At 44.0% G+C, this 22,677-nt stretch overlaps 1 protein-coding gene across 1 annotated transcript; it reads right to left on the bottom strand.

Moving 5' to 3' along the window:
- Window positions 1-3,461: 3,461 nt before the first annotated feature.
- LOC146575259 (paraneoplastic antigen Ma3-like) lies at window positions 3,462-5,089 on the bottom strand. Its single transcript, XM_085269913.1, has one exon. It carries the CDS (start codon window positions 5,076-5,078, stop codon window positions 3,462-3,464), a length of 1,617 nt encoding a protein of 538 aa, XP_085126039.1. The 5' UTR covers window positions 5,079-5,089.
- Window positions 5,090-22,677: the final 17,588 nt, after the last annotated feature.

Below are 22,677 nucleotides of genomic sequence, written 5' to 3'. Positions count from 1 at the left end.
GGCATGGACAAGTGGTTTCACAAACTGTTTCCATTTGGATTTCTGTTTGAATTCAAGAGTTCCCAACATGGCCAGTAGAGTGCGATTAAACCTCTCTACTGGGTTTCCTCTTGGATGGTACGGTGTTGTGTGACACTTTTGGACTCCCAACAGGGCGCATAACTCCTTTATCAATTTCGACTCAAAGTCTGGCCCTTGATCTGTATGGAGTCTTTCTGGAATTCCATAATAAACAATGAAGTTTTCCCAAAGACAGTTAGCCACAGTTTTTGCCTTTTGGTTTGGTGTTGGAATGGCAAGGGCATATTTGGTAAAATGATCTGTCAGTACCAGGATGTCTTTGGTGTTGCTGGTATCGGGCTCGAGACTGAGGAAATCCATACAAATGAGTTCAAGCGGACGTGATGTCCGAATGTTAACCAGAGGAGCAGCTCTCTCCGGCAAGCTTTTCCGGCGAATACACCGGCCACAGGTTTTTATTTTATTTTCCACATCCACTGCCATTCTTGGCCAATAGAACCGAGTCCTGGCAAGGTCAAGGGTCCGTTCCACTCCCAGGTGGCCCATATCATTGTGGAGGCTGTGGAGAACAGTTTGCCGCAGTTCTGTCGGAAGGACCAGTTGGTATGATGGTTGTTCATTTTCATATCTTATCCTATAGAGGATACCATCAATCAGCTCCAATTTGTTCAGTTCGCGAAGGAGAAGAGGAATTTCAGGAAGCTCTTTCCTGGCTGTCAGAGAAACTTTTTCTCCTGACTCCAACTGGTGAATAACCTCCTGAAGAGTTGGATCAGTTCTCTGTTTTTCATAAAGCTCAGAATGGGATATGGTGGAAATAACAGGAAGTCCATGTGAATCTTCTGAGTAATTCTCAGGAAGCACTGCTGTGTTGATGGACAGGGATTCAACCAAACTATTCTCAGCTTGGGTCCTGACAACACCACTTTGGCAAATCGCATCGACAACTTCAGCTGATATTTCACCATCACTGCTGCTTGAGAGATGTTGTTGAGTAAACTGATTAATTAGCTCCTCATCTTTTTGAGCAGGTTCCCCAGAGGAAGTACCATCATGGGGCAGACGGGAAAGTGCATCTGCATCCAGGTTTTGCTTGCCTGCTCGATACTGTATCTTGAATGAGAATGTAGAAAGAGCAGCCAGCCAACGATGGCCGGTAGCATCCAACTTTGCTGATGTCAAGATATAGGTAAGTGGGTTGTTATCCGTGACTACTGTAAAGCTTGCTCCGTACAAGTAATCATGAAATTTTTCTGTCACGCTCCACTTCAGTGCCAAGAATTCAAGCTTGTGAGCTGGGTAACGACTTTCACTGGATGACAACCCCCTACTAGCATAGGCTATCACCCTAAGTCTCCCCTCTTGCTCTTGGTAAAGGGCAGCGCCCAATCCGTTGGTGCTGGCATCTGTGTGGAGAATGTAAGGCAGTGCCGGATCAGCAAAACCTAGAACTGGTGCAGTGGTAAGTTTGTCAATGAGGGTATCAAAAGCCAACTGACATTCAGGACTCCACCTGGAACCAAAGGAGTGCTTGGGATCAAACTGTGAGCTCTTAGAAGTCTCATTTTTGGAGCTTTTGTGTGTGGATGGATATCCACGTGTGAGGTTGTTGAGTGGCTTGGCAATCATGGCATATCCCTTAATAAAACGCCTATAGTAGCCAGCGAATCCCAGAAAAGATTTCAAGGTCTTCAGGTTGGTTGGAATTGGCCAGGATTTCAAGGTGGCAACCTTTTCTGGGTCTGTCTCAACACCATTTTCTGAAACAATGTGGCCCAAGTATCGGACGGATGTCTGAAAGAATTTGCATTTTTCTGGAGAAAGTTTTAACCCAAATTCTCTCAAGCGATTCAACACCCTCAGCAAACGGTCTTCGTGCTCCTCAAGAGTGTTGGAGAATATGATCAAATCATCCAAAAACACGAGGACCTCTTTCAAGTGCAAGTCTCCCATGCACTTCTCCATGAGTCTTTGGAACGTTGAAGGTGCATTAGTAACTCCTTGAGGCATTCGGTTGAACTCCCAAAACCCAATTGGCGTTACAAAAGCGGTTTTGGCTTTATCAGCTTCATCCATCTCTATCTGATAATAACCAGATTTGAGATCAAGCACAGAGAACCATTTCGATCCAGTGAGTGCTGTAAACGATTCCTCCAAGTTGGGCAATGCGTACACATCCTTGATCGTTTGCAGGTTGAGTTTGCGGTAGTCAATACATAGTCGAATGTCTCCATTTTTCTTCTTGACAACCACTATTGGTGATGAAAATGATGACTCCGACTCCCTGATAACACCAGTATCTAGAAGCTCTCGAAGATGTTTACGAACAGCTTCTATGTCCTGGGGATGAATAGGTCTTGCTTTGTGTTTAAAAGGGGTATTGTCATGGAGCTTGATGTGATGCTTCACTTCCTTAGTGCAACCAAAATCCAAGTCATGATGTGAAAAAACTTCAGACATGGCATTTAGTTTTGTTGTGATCCGTTCTCTCCATTCTGCTGGTATTGGTGACTCGCCAAATTTGAAAGTGAGTGGTGTTGACACCATCTCCCGATCTGGGGGGTTGGTCACACTGTGCTCAGAGACTATGCAGTCATAGGCTCCCAGCTCTGCAATGACACTCAAAGCTGGTATATAGATGTCTTGCTCTGTTCTGTTTGACACAACAACTGGAACCTGAGTATGTGTACCACCTTTAAGAGCGACTAGACAATTACTGACACACAAACCACCCGGCAGGCCTGAACCCGGGTGCTGAATGACAACACATTGACTAGCTGGGCTGAGAAGCTTGGCAGAACCCTCGACCACAACTGTGCAGCCAGCTGGAATTAGCACAGGAGATTTACTAAGGGTCGTCACAACACCAAGATGATCATTCCAATTCTGTTGGTATGTCACTTGGAGAGTTTGCAGAACTGCTCTGTACCCGTAAGAGGTAGGCTGGAATGATGAACAGTTACTAGAAGAGAATTGTTCATAAAGAATTTCAAGTGTATTCATGCCAACAAGTACTGAGGTTGGATAATCAGGTCTCACATCAGGAACAACAAGTGCAAGCGTTTGAACTGGGAAGTCACTCCCAAGAAAGTCTTTTGGAAATGTCATGGCAACCTCAACATACCCAAGGTATGGAACACATTGACCAGCAGCCCCCTCCACATGAAGAAGCTCATTCAATGGGTGGACTGGCTGATCGGAGAGATGCTCATTATAGAATGAAACTGGAATTGTGGTAACCTGGGAACCAGTATCCAGTAGACACGGGCAGTTGCAACCTGCAATGTTGACTTCTGCTGTACATCTGGATCCAACTAATCCTGGTGGTAATCTAGTGTGGATCTTTGTCTGCGACTTTGCACACTTGGCATGCTTTTTGTTCTCAGCGGGACAAGGTTGGTCCAGCTCAGCTCCTGTTTGCCCCTCAACAGGAACTGGAACTAGTTTAAATCCTCAGAAGCAGAGGACTTTTGCTTCTGCCACTTTTGTTTGCTGTCAAATTGCTTCCGCTTGGCACTTACCAATGCTGAATTGGGTGCATTTTCACATTGTGGCTTAATGTGACCATCTTCTCCACAGCGGAAGCAAAACCCTGGTTTAGGGCTGGAGACGCTAGGTTTTGGATTCTTACCAACCTTCTTTGGCCCATAGAGCTTTGGAGCTGGGCAGGCAGCAACCGATGGTTTGACATTACACTGCTGTGCTGTCAAAGCTGAAAGCTGCTGTTGTATAGCTGCCATCTGTTGTGAGAGCCGTTTAGTCAGAGTGGTTAGCGCAGCACAGAGGTTAGTTTCTTCTCCAGTATTGGCAAACTGGGCATTAGTGGTGGCTTTCTGTTTTGTCGGTCCCAAATGCTGTTTCATCCTTAATGTCTTTGCTGCCTCTCTGTCCTCTTCAGTTCGAAGGAGTAATAGAAGCTCAGTAAATTTGGGGGGGTTGTGCTTCTTTTGCTTAAGTTGGAGTTCCGATATTAAATTGTTATCCCAACATCCCCTGCAGAATTGATTCAACAGTCGGTTGTCTATGTCTTTCTCTAAAACACCCCCTCTTTTTGCTGCATGCTGTAATACCACCTGCAGACGTTGCAAATAGGCCGAAGGCTTTTCTCCGCTGTCCTGGAAGGTGTCCATGAACTTGGCGTATAACTCATCTCCATCTTGCACAGTGCCATAGGCTGAGTCAAGTTGTTTCATATAGACCTCTGGTGGTGTGTCAAGGCTGAGATGTTTTACCATATTACAGGCAGGAGGCAGTAGACTGTCACGAATCAGTCTGGTGCGCTGCAGATCAGATATAGATGGATCTTTCAGGGCTAATTCGACCCCTGACCGCCATATATCATAATCTGTCTCTTGAATTGGCCTGGGCACTTTACCAGAAAACGCTCTCAGTCGATGGAATGCATGCAGCGAGCTGTCCCCACTCCGAACAACGTGTTCCACAACATAGCGTTGTACTTCAGGAGGGTTGAGATCAGCCGCTGGAATGGAGGCAGAATGCCTCTCTCCGCCGTGCGCTTCAGCACTACTGGCAACAGAAGGGGACTTAGATGGAAGAGGGGCTGGTAGTGAAGAAGGAAAGACTGAATCGGGAGGGTTTGAATCTTCTAGTTCTGGTTTTGCAACCACTGGAGTCTCTGGGTTGAGCTCTGCAAGGGACCGGCGTATCTGGGTCATCCCCTCACTGAGGACTTCTGCATAATCCCTCCCAGATAATTTGGCTATTCTTTTTAAGTCTGCCAAGTAAGTATTTGTCTTGGAACCACTAACTTTTGATGCATAAACTTCAGATAGACTTTCAATATGGAGTTTGTCACCTGAATCTGACATAGATGTGTGCGGTAGCAACTGAGACAACCGCGTTAAAGATAAACCCGAAGCGTACTCAGCGACAAGCATGTCATTAAATTCAGATTCTGGTGAATCTATAGTAACCTTGCGAGCTATGTCACCATACTGTTCAAGGAAATGTACAACTTCATTAACTGAGTGCTCAGTTACTCCGTCAACTAAAACCGCATTTGGGATCTTAATGGCAAGTGTCTCAAAAACTTCCATTATGGGGAAAAATGAATTGGTGAGTTTGAATATATATTAATTACTAACCAAATCAGCTCCTGGCTGGCTCGCCAAAAAATGTAACACTGATGTAGCGCTAATGAGTTAATACAGGCTAGGGATTGAGTGTGATTATTATTAACCTTGCGAGCTATGTCACCATACTGTTCAAGGAAATGTACAACTTCATTAACTGAGTGCTCAGTTACTCCGTCAACTAAAACCGCATTTGGGATCTTAATGGCAAGTGTCTCAAAAACTTCCATTATGGGGAAAAATGAATTGGTGAGTTTGAATATATATTAATTACTAACCAAATCAGCTCCTGGCTGGCTCGCCAAAAAATGTAACACTGATGTAGCGCTAATGAGTTAATACAGGCTAGGGATTGAGTGTGATTATTATTAATCAGAAGATTTAGGAATGCTACTGGAGCTGATGGGCAGTAATTAAATACACACAACACAAAATGCTTTTGCAGGTACCATGTATTTAACCGAAAGCAAAGAAAATTAAGAAAAGAAAATGAAAGCTTAAATAATCATTCCTGCTGTAGCTATTTAATTAATAGAAAAACCCAGTGGGGGTGCACAAAGGCAACTAAGCAAATTCTTCTGGCTTATACCAAGCAATATAGATTCTCAAAAAAAGTTCCCCATAAATAACACATGTTAACATCGAAAACACTGATCCACACTGAAGTCCATGAGTTTTATCTGAATATCCATGAGAGATGTCCAAGCGCTATTGTCCATAAACGGGGGAACTGGTGTGTATGATTGTGGAAATCAGTGTATTCGGAAATTACGGGACAGAGCGTCGCCTTTGATAGCTTCCTACCAGTCCAGTGGAAGCTTCAATGCAGAATGAGTCCTGCTCCTAGCCGTTCATTGGCTCGCCATCCTTTTCCATACCCAAAAAAGGTTCACCTGGCCTGCATTAAATAAACAAGGCCAATAAGAAATCACAAGAACAACATACAAAAATGTCAGCCAATTAAGCTAAATACATTAAGTTATTCTTGTTCCTGTGTACACAATTTATAAAAATAAACAAACAATATATTGGTTAAATATAATATTTCTAACCAATAAGGATTTAACTGAAAACATTTCAACTGCTACATACATACATACTATGTAGCTCCACAACATTTGTTATTCAACAACTATCAGTCAAATCAAAATCAAATTGTTTGGACCGGCAGCAGCCGATTAGGGTCAGCTGGTAGCAATACAAACAGTCAATTAAAAGTTCAAACTCACCAATTCCGTTCTGTTCAGTGCACAACAACATTATGGCTCTGGCTCACAGTAATCAGCATCTAAGTTGCATAAGTTAGTTGGTGTTAAGAAAATGCATTAAAACGGGAAAAGCAAATGTTTGCCAATACACACCTGCAACAGCTCTGTCACCTGGCTTGCCTCCACGCATCTGACGGGAGGAAGCCGGGACAGGCTTACTATGACCTACATGCCATTCGATTGGCTGAGCAAAGTCATGTGGTTGGAGTCATGCATTTGTGATGCGTTCAATGGCAGGAAATAAGTGCAGGAAATTACTCTGGGTTACAATCACCTAAAACCAATGAACAAAATGATTTTCTAAACTGTAGCAATGTAATGTACGTATAGTGTCAAATACATTTTTGTAGTCTTCATTAGCTTTAATTCACATGGAAGTGTTCCTAAAGTCATATGCTGTAATGATATTTACATTATGAAAACATGATTTTGGACATTTCAAGTTTTTCACTTCGGCAGATAAAATGAATTGAGCAAAATCAACTCAAAATATTCCCACACGCCAGAATGTCCTCTCTTCCTCGCTGGCTCCATATCTGTCAGTGGAATGATCACCTCTTCGCTCTCTGTCACCATCAACACACTCCACGAATCCCGTGGATGATTCACTTCCTTATATCCGTTTGAATCAGGTACCGAAGCAGTTACGTGCGTAACGAAGCTTCGGACGTCACTGGTCACGTGACTTTTGCCAAACGAAGCAAGCCTCAACACAGTGCTTCTGAACCAGTGTGTTGTTTTTTTCGACACACGCTCCGGAGCGTCAGCTTCAAGCGGGCCATCACTACACTCACCTGTTCACAGCACCTGATGTTGATGAGCAGAAAGGTAGGGTGAGCCTGAGGCAAAACTTTCTGTGGACCGCAGCTTGAATGATTTTGATGTATTTTAACTGTAACTTGATGGTTTTTGTATATTTGTGCACTAATTGATACCATAGACTAAGTTGTAATTTGACATTGTAGTTAGTGCAGTTATTGGTAGTGATGGGCAGACGAAGCCTCATGAAGCACTGAAGCTCTTCCTCCAATTGGTTCACCCCAGCACAAAGCTTCTTGAAGCTTCATTTGCTCTAGCAGGACACCTACTGGACGTAAAAATATTAGTTGGCATGAATTTGAAGAGTGTGGCCTTTTGCACACAGCCTGTAAATGTCAACAACAAAAGGAGTGTGTGAAACATGTATATTGTAGTGATGCAGTATACTGTGTATATTTATACTGGCAGTATGGAAAATGATCATTTGGAAATGCTTAAAATGGAAATGATCATTTACTGTGAGGTGAGGTGTGGTTGGGGTGTGGACAGTGGTTGTGCTTTTGTAACGTTGAAGTATGGACAGCTACACACTGCCTGTTCACATTTTATTCTGTAAAAACTAAATTTTCACTGCTTTTATGACCTTTTTAGTGGGGAGAACATAGCTAGGATTTAATGATTTAACAAATCTTTTAAATTCTTTGTCCTCCACAATGCTAAATGGCTGGGAGTCATCAATCACCATGCTGACCAGGGGCCCGTTCTTCGTACCTCGCTTACTACATCCAAGATCAAATCATCGCGCTAACTTTGAGCTCGCTATCCCGGTTCTCCGAACACACCTGTTGTTGACGATTAGTACAGCTGGATGAAGTAATGTGAGATCACTGGGTGTCGTAAAAGGGGCTACGCATCGATAGTAGAAACATTGATCAGCAACCCTCTGATTGGTCGGCGAAAATGTCGAAGGAGAGCGCTCGGCCATTCTTGTATTTTGCTCGTTTGTGTTGTTGTGTTTGCACATCTCTGTTGCTTGTGGGGCTCGCACACAAGAATTTCACTCGCATGTGCTGTGCCAGTGTGCCTGCACATGTGATGTGACAATAAAAGTGATTTGATTTGATTTTGATTTGACACAAGCTTCGAAGCCTCGATGCAGAACGTCACATCACTAGTTATTGGTAAATTGCAGTTATTTGTTTGTGCAATCTGTGCATTTGTTTAATAGTTAATCCCATGTGCTGATTTGTATATTGGACAGTTGCATGTGGAATAAAAGGAGCAAATGTTACAGTGTATTTTATGTGTTCATTGCTGCGCGTCATCGGTGTCCTCATGTTTAGCCTGCCGCGGCCATAGGTTGGAGGAGCCGCAACAAATTGTCAACAGAAAATTTTGTAGGTTTTATTGTCTTATTTATATATAGATGAGTTTTATTGGTGAGAGTTTTATAGTTTGCTGTTGCCTTTGTCGACACGCTGTTAGATTAAGCCTTTGGCTACACAATACAGATTTCTTTCAGGAGTCTTATTCCCCTGTTAGGTTTTAGCAGTACAGCTGCACAAGGCCTTGTACTGATTTTCTTTCTAGTTATTGTGCATCAGGCGGCTGAAGCCATTGGCTTGGGAGTACCGCTGCAGTTTGTGTTTAAGACAGTTTGTCTTCCTCACATCTGACGGTATGGAGGTACATAAATACCCACCGCTAGTATATACGGAAGACTAGGTTGAGTTAGTTAGGTTTAATCGGCAGATAGTGGGGGATATTGCTCCTGTTAATTGTGTGTGTCCAAGGTTTATTGAAGGGAATGTCATCAAGTTGATGTGTTGGAATGAGGCTGTGTGGCATAGGTGCAGTTCAGCGTTTGGATTTTGTAATGTTTTGAAAAAAATGGAGACACACCAATTAATACAATGTGGTGATGTGGATGGAAAGAAAAGACAGCCGAAACCTACTGCTAAGGCTTTGGAGAATCAGATTGAAAGGCTTCAAACAGAACGGCACACTACGATAGATGATGTTAATCCAAGTGATAGCATCTCTAATGTTGTAAGCAGAAGTTGTAGGAAAAGCAAACTCAGTGGCTCAATAGTTTAATCTGCCTTGTCAGCACGCATAATGGCAGAAGCTGACATGGCTGCCCTTCTTGTTCGACAGAGGTTGTTGAAAGAAAAGCATGCTTTGGAAGAACAAGAAATACAGCTTAAGAAAAGAAAGGAGCTGCTTGACTTAGAAACTGAAATAGCAGCCTCAGCAGCAAAGGTGAATGTTTTAAAAACTTCTGAAATGTCCCGAGTCTCAAGTGCTGCTAATGTTAAATCTGATGGAATGAATTCTTATTTAAATTCAAATTCAAATTTTATTTGTCACGTACACAGTCATACACAGTACGATATGTAGTGAAATGCTTGGACAGCTGCTCGTGACCTAAAGAAAACAAAAAAGGAAAGGCTATGAATAAGATAGGAAATAAATATGAAAAATTAAAAAGGGTAAATTTAACTAGGAAGGAATAAAATATAAATTAAGGTTAAAAATGAAATAACTGTACAACACAAATTAGAATGAAGGGTAAATTTAACTGGGAGAATAAGATAAAATATATAAATTAAAGTTGAAAATAAAATAACTGTACAACAAAATACACAATACACAATATAGAACTATATAAGAATGTATGAAGAAATCTAAATATAAATAAATATATACACAATAACAGCAGCTGTACAAGTATTAACTGGAAATCAAGAATATAGTGACCAGTGTTGTGCAAAAACAATGTCCAGAAAGTCCAGTGTGTGTGTAAGAACCATATGTGTGGGTCAGTACTGTGTGGTGGTGTGATTGAGAGACCGTATCGCCTGCGGGAAGAAGCTCCTCCTCAGTCTCTCTGTGTTGGTCTTCAGGGAGCGGAATCGCTTTCCTGACCTCAACAGAGAGAACAGTCTGTTGTTGGGATGGCTGAGGTCCTTCACGATCTTCCTGGCCTTGGTCCAGCACCGCCTGCTGTAGATTGAGTGCAGGTCAGGGAGCTCGGAGCGGATGGTGCGCTCAGCTGACCGCACAACCCTCTGTAGAGCTCGTCTGTCCTGCATGGTGCTGTTCCCGAACCAGGTTAAGATGTTTCCCGCCAGGATGCTCTCTATGGTGCACGAGTAAAAGTTCCTGAGCACCTTGGAGGGCAGTTGGAAGTCTCTCAAGCGTCTGAGGTGGTAGAGACGCTGTCGGGCCTTTTTCACCACGGTGTTGATGTGACAGGACCATGACAGGTCCTGCGTGATGTGAACTCCGAGGTATTTGAAGCTGTCCACTCTCTCCACTGGGCACTCGTTGATGACGGGGGTCTGGTAGTTCCTCTCCTGCTTAGTGCTGAAGTCCACTATCAGCTCCTTTGTCTTACTGACGTTTAGAAGGAGGTTGTTCCTCTGGCACCAGTTCTCCAGATTCCTAATCTCCTTCAGGTAGGCCGTCTCGTTGTTATCAGAGATCAGGCCCACCACGACGGTGTCGTCAGCAAACTTGATGATGGTGGTGGAGCTGGTAGTGGCCACACAGTCATATGTGTACAAAGAGTACAGCAGGGGGCTCAGAACACACCCCTGGGGGGCTCCAGTGCTGAGAGTGGTGGAGGCTGAGACATGTCCGCCCATCCTTACTGCCTGTGGTCTGCCAGTTAGGAAGTTGGAGATCCACTGACACATAGATGAGCTGAGTCCCAGATGCTCCAGCTTGGTGGTGAGTGTGGAGGGAATTATGGTGTTAAATGCAGAGCTGTAGTCTATGAAGAGCATTTTAACATAATTCCCCCTTCTAGTGTCCAAGTGAGTGAGTGATGTGTGGAGGAGATGAGAGATGGCATCGTCTGTGGAACGATTTGGACGGTAAGCGAACTGTAGTGGGTCCAGTGTGTCTGGTAGTGAAGAAATGATGAAGTCTCTGACCAGGCGTTCAAAGCACTTCATCACTACTGAGGTGAGGGCTACAGGGCGATAGTCATTGAGAGAAGCAGGGTGGGGTTTCTTCGGGACAGGAACAATGATGGACTCTTTGAAGCATGTGGGGATCACCGACTGAGATAAAGAGATGTTGAATATCTCAGTGAACACAGGAGCTAGCTGGTATGCGCAGTCTCTTAGGATACGACCTGGGATGCCGTCTGGTCCTGCTGCTTTCCTGGTGTTCACTCTCTTGAAGGCTCTCCTTACTTCATGCTCGGAGATGACGAGCACGTTTCCGGTGCTGGCAGTATCTTCCTGTCTGCAGCCGTTAGCGCCGCTAACACTAGCATTGTTGGAGACCTTAGCTGCAGCCTCGAAGCGAGCATAGAAAGTGTTCAGCTCGTCTGCCAGAGTCACGGCCGCGTTCATCATACCGGTTGTTGGTGCTTTATAGTCCGTTATTGTCCTTAGTCCCCGCCACAGGCTCCTAGAGTCACTCTGTTGGAGTTGTGACTCTAGTTTCCTCCCGTAGCGCTGCTTCGCCTCTTTCACCGCCCTCCGCACGTTATATGACGCGGCTTTGTACGGGTCCATGTCCCCCGTCATGAGTCACGTGTTGTAGGCAGCGGTGCGGGATCTCAGAGCGTCGCGGATGGTTTTATCCACCCACGGCTTCTGGTTGGGAAACGTTGTGATAGTCTTTGTCTCCACGGTATCATCCGCTAGTTTCCCGATGAATCCCACAACCGCTTCCGTAAACACGTTGACGTCATCGTCGGAGCTGTTTCTGAACATGCCCCAGTCTGCGTCATCGAGTGCGTCCTGTAACGCGGCCACCGATTGATCCGTCCAGCGCGCGACCTTCCTCTGAACCGGAACTTCCTGTTTCAGCCTTTGTTTGTATTTTGGCATGAGGAAGATGGCGGCGTGATCAGATTTGCCAAACGGGGGGCGGGATTGTGCCTTGTAGCCGTCCTTGACCGTAGTGTAGCAGTGGTCCAGTGTCCTTTCACCCCTGGTGGGGCAGGTGATGTGTTGATAAAAGTTCGGCGCTGCGCGTTTGAGGTTGGCGCTATTAAAGTCCCCCGTCACAATAAGCGCAGCGTCCCGGTGTTGTGTCTGGTGCTGTGTGAGTGCCTCATGCAGCTCGCATAAGGCGGTGACAGTGTCCGCTTGTGGTGGAATATAAACGGCACTTACAATGACCGATGTAAATTCCCGAGGTAGATAAAAAGGACGACACATGATGGACAGTAGTTCCAGATTTGGTGTGCAGGAGCATGTGAGAGGAACAACGTTCGCACTGTTGCACCAGTTGTTGTTCACCATTAAACACACGCCGCCTCCCCTTGACTTCCCCGAGTCCCGTGTCCTGTCCATGCGGTGAACCGAGAAGAACTCGGCCGGCTGGATGGCGTGGTCCGGCACCGCTGGGTTCAGCCATGTCTCGGTGAAGCAGAGGAGATTGCAGTCCCGATTGCAGCCCCTCTAGGCCGCCGCCGCTTCCCTTTGTTCTCCCTTGAGATCTCACTCGGCCAGCTCGGATCTGGAGTTAAAAACTTCGAATTGTGAGTACATTGTATACCAATAGAAACAAGAGTGTCACTGTCATACCTAATGTACCCAATGGTGATGATTTTGCCGATTTAGAAACGCTGAAAACTAACTTAAAAAACAAAGACAAAGAAAAAGTGGTCGGAGCAGTCGTGACAGCAGCCGACCTCACCGGCGCCATCTTAAATTTAGAACGAGAGCAGGGGAGTTTAGTCGTTTTTAAATCCCAATGCTCCGACGTTCAAACCTGTGTTACCAGAGCGACCATATCAGGGTGTTGATGCAAGTGATCATCAAGCGCAGGTATTGGATGTAAGGCCCAAGGTTAAAAATATTTCTCAGCCCAAGGTCGTTTCGTTGGAACAGTCAGAGACGAAGTTATATCAAGTATTTCCAGGTGCAGTTTCGACTACTCGGATGATGTCGCAGTCTCACGCACAATCGAAACCTCTTACACATACAGTGCAAGGTAGTGAGGGTTATGATCATCTAGTCACAGTTTTGAAGAAACAAAATGAAATTACAACTTTATTAGCTGAGCAGCAGTCTCTGTTTTTGCTACCAAGTCGTGACATTCAGTTATTTGATGGTGATCCTTTGCAATATCAAACATTTATGAGAGCTTTTGAGCACATGGTGGAGAGTCAAGCTCACAGTGCTAAGGATTGTTTATATTTTCTCGAGCAATACACTAGAGGCCATCCAAGAGAAATGGTCAGAAGCTGTCAGTATATGCCTGCTGAGTATGGATATGCTAAAGCTAAATCTTTGCTCCAAGAGAACTTTGGCAATTCGCTGAAAATTGCTGCTGCCTACATCGAAAGGGTCAGTAAATGGCCACCTATAAAATCTGATGATGTGAAGGCGTTGCAGGAATATGGGTGTTTATTAAGGCAATGTTGTAATGCAATGGGAGACGTTGAGTCCTTGCATGAGTTGGATGTCTCTGCTAATATGCAAGCAGTTATAAAAAAGTTGCCTTATAAGCTCAGGGATAAGTGGAGGAATGTTGTCTGCGATCTGCAGGAAAGATTTCAACGTAAAGTGGTTTTTTGCGACGTTGTTGAGTTTGTCGAAAAGCAAGTTAAGATCGCAAGTGACCCATTGTTTGGAGACATACAGGATCCTCCAACAGCCATCAGAAAAGAGGCGAGGAATGATAAGTCTCAGTTTTACCCTAAGGCTAAGCGGAGTAGTTTTGCTACTACGGTGGCCAAGGTGGAAGGGAAGATTGAGCCAGCATTGAGGCGAGAGAGTGGTTCAGTTGTGACCAAGGTTTGCTTGTTTTGTGGAGCAGAGCATATGTTGGATTTGTGTCCTTCATTTGAAAGAAAGTTGCACTGTGAAAGATTATCTTTTTTGAAAGAGAATGGTGTGTGTTTTGGTTGTCTGCGCATTGGGCACAGAAGCAAGGACTGTAGGAAACGTCTCTTGTGTAAAGTTTGTAATCAGAAACACCCCACACTCTTACATATTCACTCCAAGCAGAGGGAAAGTGTTTCAGTGCAAACTATAGGAGGGAGAGAACCACCAGATGAAGGTCCTTCATGTGCTGTGCAAAGCAGTGGTGTTATTGGGGCCGGTGAGCAAAATAGTGCTCTGTCCATAATACCAGTTAGAGTGAAGTCTAAGAAAGGTACTCAGTCATTGGTAACCTATGCTTTTCTAGATCCTGGGAGCTCAGCTTCATTTTGTACTGAAGGGCTCATGAATAGGTTGAATCTTTCAGGAAGGAAAACTGGCATTCTTTTGCGGACAATGGGTCAGGAGAAAATGGTCAGTAGTTACGTGGTTTCAGATTTGGAAGTAGCTGGTTTGGATTTAGATCACTACGGTGACTTGCCTGACTTATTTACTCAGAAAAGCATGCCTGTTCATCAATGTAATATTCCTCGACAGGAAGATCTCAGTAGATGGCCACATTTGCGCCATATTAAGATACTGGAGATAAATTCCGGGGTAGACCTGTTGATCGGGACCAATGTGCCCAAGGCTTTAGAGCCATGGGAGGTTGTTAGAAGTCAGGAAGGAGGTCCCTATGCGGTAAAAACTATGCTGGGTTGGACGGTGACTCTCAGAGAAGATCGTAAGACTGACATTTTTGATGTGAGTGTCAATAGGATTTCCGTGTCAAGATTGGATGAGCTGTGGGAAGGTCAAATGAAGGCTGATTTTCCAGAATGTATTCAGGATGAGCAGTTTGCTTTGTCTAGAGAAGATCAGCAGCTTATGAAGTCAGTGATGGACTCTGTTAAGTTGGTTGATGGTCATTACACCATTGGTTTACCTTTTAGGTGCAATCAGGTAAAAATGTCAAATAATAGGAAGGCTGTAGAACAGCGAGCTGTGAGCCTTAAACGGAAGTTTGTCAAGGATGATTCCTGGTTGTCAGGGCCAAAGTTTCTTGCTGAACCAGAAATTAATTGGCCAGTGAACCTTGATTTTGGAAAGCTCTCTGTAAATGATCCAGAGATTAAAATGGCCAATTTAGTTAATGCTGTTGATGCAAATGAATACAAGAGTGCATCAATCAGGGACATCAAGAAGGCCTACAGAAAGCTGGCTTTGCAGTTACACCCCGACAGAAACCAAGACGACCCGCAAGCCCTGGACAAGTTCGCAGACTTGGGGGCAGCCTATGAGGTCCTCTCAGATAAGGAGAAAAGGAAACAGTATGACATGTATGGAGAGTACAGGCTAAAAGAGGGTCACCACAGCTCTCACAGCAAGATCTTCTCCAGTTTCTTTGGTGATTTTGGGTTCATGTTTGGTGGCAACCGACAGCAACAGGACAGGAATATTCCCAGAGGAAATGACATAATACTGGACCAGGAGGTTACACTGGAAGAAGTGTGCTCTGTGAACTTTGTGGGTGGCGAACGTGAGTTGAAAGAGGCAGTGGAAGGATGGAATCAGGAACAGATTCATGAGATGCTGCTGCAAAAGGGCATAAAGTGGATTTTTTAATCCCCCTGCTGGTTCCCGTCATGGCGGTGTTTGGGAACGTCTCATAAGGTCTGTCAGGAAGGTGTTAAATTCCATTTTGAAAGTGCAGAATTTGGACGAAGAAGGCCTTTGTACAGTTCTTTGTGAGGCAGAGGCTATTGTGAACAATAGACCAATAACCAAAGCCTCTACTAATCCTAATGATTTGGAGGCCTTGACTCCTAACCATCTGTTGCTGCTTAAGACCAAGCCATTGATACCACCAGGAGTGTTTCAGAAGGGGGACGTGTATGGACGACGTCGATGGAGGCAAGTACAGTACATGTCTGACCTGTTCTGGAAGCGTTGGGTTAAGGAGTACCTGCCCCAGAGCATCAGACGTGGCAGAGAATCGGACGGAACTTCCTGGGGATGTGGTTATCGTTGTCGATGATTCTGCGCCTCGTAACTCTTGTGGAAGCAATTTCTGACGGTAAAGGACTTGTACGTCAGGTTCGTGTTAAAACAAAGACTGGTTGTTTGGACAGGCAGATCACTAAAGTGTCTTCTACAGGAAGCAGAAGAGTCATGAAGATTGACTTTTTCAAATGTCTATTTGTATTATTAGTATGTATATTTGTTTATTTTGAATTAAAATTGTACCTTTGAATGTTTGATAAAGGATTGATCATGTTTATCAGTATGTCTCCTACATGAATGAATGAATGAATGAATGCTTTATTGGCCATATGCAGGTTGCCCCACAGAGGAATAGGACCCCCCCCCCCCCCCCCCCCCCGACTTACACACACAACAACAAGACAACACAAACAACACAAGGGAATACAGTCGGAGATCGGCAGCGTTGGGAGAATAACACTGAAAAAATTACACAACATTGGGAAAAGTACAAGAGGAAAAAAAAGAGACCTCTTCTCACGCTGGGCACCTATGGGAGGACAGCATGAGAACAGGAAACAAAAAAAAACTCAAAAAGTACATTAATGTCCACATCACAACATCAGAGCACATGACAAGCCACAGGGGATGGATAGGGGGGTGGGGGGTGATTCGAAGGAACACAGCAGTCGTCCTGCACCATGCTACCATTTCAGCGCGGCACGCAGACCCGCTGCCTTCCCCCGCAGGAACAAGCATCGAAGGCGTTTGGAAGGGAGGGGATGAGTGCGTGCTTATCAGTGTAAGTGTATGTGTGTGCGTGGCCATAGTTCAGCTGAGACAGTGTCCTTCGCTGTATCAGGCTAAGTAAACAGTCCTCCAGCCGATCCAGGTGTCCTTCATGGGATGGGAAGAATAGTCATCACACAGTCGTTATCAGGGAGTTGTTTTGGTGGGCTCCAGCCTTGGGCCTGAGCAGCTGGCGCCGTGGTGTCCAAATGTAGAATATTGTTGATTTCTCCTTTATGCGAGCAGTGAATTTAGCACTCTGACACTGGGGCCTCGATTTCCCGTTGGAGCGCTGCGAGCCTCCCCATGATGGTATCAAGCTTCTGTTCCGTGGTGTTGTCATTCTTTTGGTTCTGAGACCCCACAGCTGCAGTGAGCCGTTCTGCGATGTTATCCAACTTTCGCTCAAGGGTGTTATTGTGAGCAGGCCTCTCTCTGATGTATCCCATCATACGCTCAATGGTGTTAGTTTGAGTCTTCACGGCAGCTGTAAGCGTCTCCAAGGTGTTAACCATGCTGCGTTCGGTGTGGGAGGCCGCGCCTCGTCCCATCGCTTCAATTCCAGCGGTCAGCTTAGGGGGGGTTTGAACAGCTGGTTCCGCTCTCTTATTTCTCCGATAAGTCAGGGCCAAGCCAGCTCCGATCAGCAAGAACCCTGTTATCATGGTTCCGAATAGGTAAATATCCTCAGCGTCCTCGATAGACAGTCCCGCCAGGCACAAGATCCTCCAGGTTTGCCACCCATCCATCGTGTATCCGGCAGGGAAAGTCCCTCCAGGGCACTCGGGCTCTCCCGAGCCCAGACTTCTCGTTGAGAAGAGGGTGTCAATAGCGTTCAGAGACCAGTTGATCAAATCCATAATTCTCTGTTAGGTTTTAGAGAACGACAGTGAGAGACTGTTCAAGGGAAAAGTAGTGCACGCGAGACAAGACAGGACACAAGAGGCTAAGCAGGGAAGATAAGGGGAAGGAGGAGAGGAGAAAAGTGCGACCGCCTTCACAGAGAGCCAAGTAAGTACATGGTAAGTATGATGTAATTATTGCTCTAAAATAATTAGGGGCTGGTATGTAGGAGCCATACGAGTTCCTTTTTTGACTAAGTGGGTTGGTTTAAATGGACTCACTGTATAGAGATTGAAAATGTGACGTCACTCAGGGGTAAAACCGCAAAGAATTCTGGGAACTCATGGCAAGAGGTACTAGCGCACGCAGGTTTTCAATTGAACTCAGTTACACAGCGATAAAAAGAAACACAAAAATGTCAAGAAGCCGTTGTATTATTAACTGCAATAGCCGGTCGCATGACAGCCACGGGAAGCCGACGGGTAAAGAGATCGGTTGTTATCGGATTACGTCGTTGAAGAGAAATTGTTCGAGCCGTGTTTCCGAAGTAACAAAGAGACGGGTGGCCTGGATTGCAGCCATTCAAAGACCAAATATAACGTCCCAGAACACTCCAGCTCACAGGTTAGTCTGCTCCAAGCATTTCCACAGAGGTCAGTCTGCTGTTGTAGTTAATGCGTCATTTTTCTTAACATAATTGGTGATATAGGTTACAAGCAAGTCTGGCGCTGAACAGAAATTGTCGCGCTATGCTCCTTTATTTATTGTGCATAAATAGTGAATTGTCCTGACACAATATTGTGTTTCGCTTCTGTTATTATGGTACATTGACAAAAACATATACTTTTATTCACAGGATAAAACAGTTGTTTTGTATCACTAATTGTCCAGTACGATTACAGCATACAATATTATTGTCACTGCTACATTTCTGTGATGCTACCAGAAATTATTTCCACTACTAATTAATTACCGTTGAGCTCAAAGGTTATATTAATAAACGGTTAACGAATGTGTATTTATGAAGACAATTTGTGAGACTGGTAAACTTATGATACGTACGATGGTCTTTCGTTCTACACGGTGCATTTCAAGGTCCTGCACCCATCCGTCGGTAAACTGTACCTGGGCTTGTTGCAGTGACCTGAAGTTACTAAACTTCATGAGTGCATGCACTCACTCCAAGAACCGTATGATTATAAATCTGAGCGTGGTGAAAGTTGGGCAGCACGCTGACGTCTTTTGTCCCTCTGTGTGCTTGTAAGGCTCTGACCCTTTCACTCCTTTGATTTTTTTCCTCGTATCTTTTCTTTGTCTTTTCATTAAGTCTGTCTTTATACGGACCGGCATTGTTCTCCTTCGTTTTGTACAGAACCTTTTTGGGGGGCAAAGAAAAACAAGAAGGTATTGGAACAGAAGAATGAACGTTTTGCGGTGCTGCAAATGCTTGCATTTGATGCGGTACTTGGATTGTTTTGCCACGAGTTCACGGCATGCAATGTGCGAAAGTCACGTGGGCTGTCAATCTCTATTGGTGCACGGGTGTGGGGCGTGTCTCATGGGTGTGGTAGATGATAAATGTGGTTGCACTCACCTGTTCACAGCACCTGATGTTGATGAGCAGAAAGGTAGGGTGAGCCTGAGGCAAAACTTTCTGTGGACCGCAGCTTGAATGATTTTGATGTATTTTAACTGTAACTTGATGGTTTTTGTATATTTGTGCACTAATTGATACCATAGACTAAGTTGTAATTTGACATTGTAGTTAGTGCAGTTATTGGTAAATTGCAGTTATTTGTTTGTGCAATCTGTGCATTTGTTTAATAGTTAATCCCATGTGCTGATTTGTATATTGGACAGTTGCATGTGGAATAAAAGGAGCAAATGTTACAGTGTATTTTATGTGTTCATTGCTGCGCGTCATCTGTGTCCTCATGTTTAGCCTGCCGCGGCCATAGGTTGGAGGAGCCGCAACAGTTATAACAGCCATGAGTCATACGGATACTCATGGGAACACCTATCAGGTCAGGACTCACCATGGCACAGGGATACACTGATTAGCTAGAGTCATATCTAGAGCAGGCTTTCCTTGTCAAGATGATCCCACACTGCTTCAATAATGCTGAGGTTCAGGCGTTAGGCCAACACATTCTCAACCCGGCACATAAAACACAGACGATTGTGACGGGTTGTCGGTATTTTACACGCTGTGAATGATAATGCTCTGGTTATGACTGATTGTCAGAGCTGGTGTAGAAAGAAGAAGACAGTGGACATATTTACAGTGAGGTCAGTGGACAACAGTTCAACCCAAGGGCGTAGATTTGGTTTTGGCATTGGTGGGGACGGATGATTCAACCACCGAACCCTGCCCTGTTTCTTTTTTTTCCCCTTTTTGTCTTTGCTTCTTGAGAAAAGGAGAAATATACTTGCCTACATATGCTATTCTACCTGCTTTTAAACCATTTAAAATTACAATTCATAGTTTTACATTTGAATTATATAATGTTAAATTACTATTAAACAAATGACTGACTAAGTATTTTAGGCTTTAGTTTACTTCAGCCATATTCCATATAAATCAGGTATCATACAAAAATAAAACTAGCTTCAAATACAGTCATGACAATAAAAGAATATGACTTTAAGGACTTAACAACATTACTTCAGTTACACCAACATCTCTGACACATCAGCACTAAGGGAACACTGAATGACCTGCTGGGTTTTGTCCATAAAACTACTCGTCTAAGATTACCACAAAGTAAAAGATCTCTCAGCAAAATTATGCAACATTTTAGGCACTATTGCCCCGATCAAGTCAGTGAGCTGGGATTTTTTTTTATTCTAAACATGAACTACTGTTGTTAAGGTTCAAATATTGAGGAAGGAGAGTACAAACAACCAGGTCCAGAAGATCTTGGTCAAACAATTGATTTTAATGAATACACGCGTGGGAAGACCAGTCTGTACGCAGACAGCACTTGATCTTCGACTTAGTCAAAGCATACACAGATTTTTATAGCATCAGGGTTTGAATTAACGACGCCCCTTCATACGTCACAGACAGAATATATACACACGTCAGATCAAAACCACAATGACTTTTAACACAGTTTAAAAGAACGTTGTCTTCGTCTCGTCTGGAACACGAGCCCCACATCCTACCAGACGCTGTTCCTCTTTCCAGAGACAAACATGACCAACCTCTCACCTATAAATGAGTCTACTAATGTGTGTGTGTGTATGTGTTGACCCTACATGCCCTCTCATCTCACCCGTTGCACTTCTGACCTTTTACCAGACCAGAGGCTCATCCTTATGTGTAATAACCTAACTGAAACTATATGTACTATGTTGAATAAATGTTTTAATCAAGAACCTCTACTAAGAGCTTAATAAAAGAATATAAAAGTATAACAGACAATTTGAATAACCTAGTAATTCAAATAGCCTCGTCTAACCTGCTCAGAATAACTTAGACTCTGCTTTCACTTCTGCAAACTCTCTGCAACTTCCTGTCAGCCTGCAACTTATTCTTTCTAAAAGACACACACTGTTTGAACCTCTGAATACAATATCAATGCTGCAGATTCTATTATTAATGCAATGGTAATGATGATGATTATTTAACAATAGCAGTAAAATAATTTCCCTGCTCCACACTGTTACAGCTACTGGTGTCCCACACAACAACTCAATGTCCACTATGTGAAGCAGCCAAACACATGCCTGCTCCTCTCGTTAACTGAGATAAACTGCTGGCATATTGGTTTTACATCTATACTGTCCAGCCTCTCCTGGTGGACACACAGCAGCATTGTTTAATCTCATTTGAGTCATTGTTAACCTTACCCATCTTTTTAGTCTTCTGAGAGCACTGAAGCTTCTTTCAGCCTCAGTACCTGCGTTTTATCCTCAGATTAAAAGTATTATTCTGTGCTTGATGTGCCTCACCTTTGGCCCTGGCTCCTCCCCTCTGACTGCACTAGGACATATTGCCACCTGACAAAATAACACATTGATTCGTGCCATATAAAAAGTGAGACATGTCAATTCAGATTCTTTGTCAAATATACACTAATGAATCAATTTACATCAGCAGCCTAACAATTGTCATGATAATAAATACTAGTTAATCATCAGTCACCTGTGAGCTCGCCTCTTCACCTCTGAGCTACAACATGGCAGAGCTGCCTCTGTCACCTGATGAATAACAGTGAGACACTCCACATACATGCAGTCACACATGTGCTTCAAATACAGTCATGAACCAACAAGTCATCATTTCACCTGTGATCTTGTGTCACCATTACTCTCTGAGCTTTGTGTTGTTTGGAATATTTGCAAAATCATGACTACCTCATGACATTTTGTCTCAAAATTTAACCCTATGAATATGTCAGCACCATTAGGATGAAATTATTGTGTCACCAACATTTAACGTTAGACATATAATTTTAACAGCCTCTGTAAACTAATATCCTGGCTGCTCGAGGCTGCAGTTTTCTCTGACAGCTTTAATCAAAATTAGAAATGCTGCTCTGAGACTGAGAGAACTAACAGTGCTGCCTGTTGTGCAGTTAGTTTCCCAAACACGTTATTCATGGTTACATACAGTCTTAGACTGATGTGGGCCAAAGCCTAGCATAGCCTGTAACGTTATTATGACACATTTTATGAGTGAACTTGGCTTTAAGTGACTTACAGGTTTCTTTGAAAAATACTTTCTTATATCCAGATTCTTCCTCTTTGCTGTCGTCCTCCTCTCCTCCTGGCAGCGCAGGTTTGCCACTGCTAGAACTAAACAGCTCCCTGAAAGGCTCAGCCAATCACATTGGCCATATTTGTCACATGACATAGGACTTCAGTAGAGCACGTGATTTAACTCTTTCTGCACCGCTGGGTGAATGAGACGTCGACAGATGTTGGTTTTTTTGGGGTTTTTTTTTCTTTTTTTCTATCGGGTTAGTTTTTCTTTACTCTGTTAGGATGCCTGGGTCGTTGACCCAGGGTATTTGAGTTTATTATATTATTTATACTTTTTAGTCTTTGGTTTCTTTGAGTTCTGTCTTATGGTTTATGTCT

The sequence above is a fragment of the Mchenga conophoros genome, linkage group LG4, assembly GCF_057382185.1.
Source record: "Mchenga conophoros isolate Kocher_MC1m ecotype Shallow Benthic linkage group LG4, M_conophoros_male_GT1.1, whole genome shotgun sequence".
Lineage (NCBI taxonomy): Eukaryota > Metazoa > Chordata > Actinopteri > Cichliformes > Cichlidae > Mchenga > Mchenga conophoros.
Note: the sequence above shows the minus strand (reverse complement) of the source record. Positions and strands in the feature narration are given on the sequence as shown.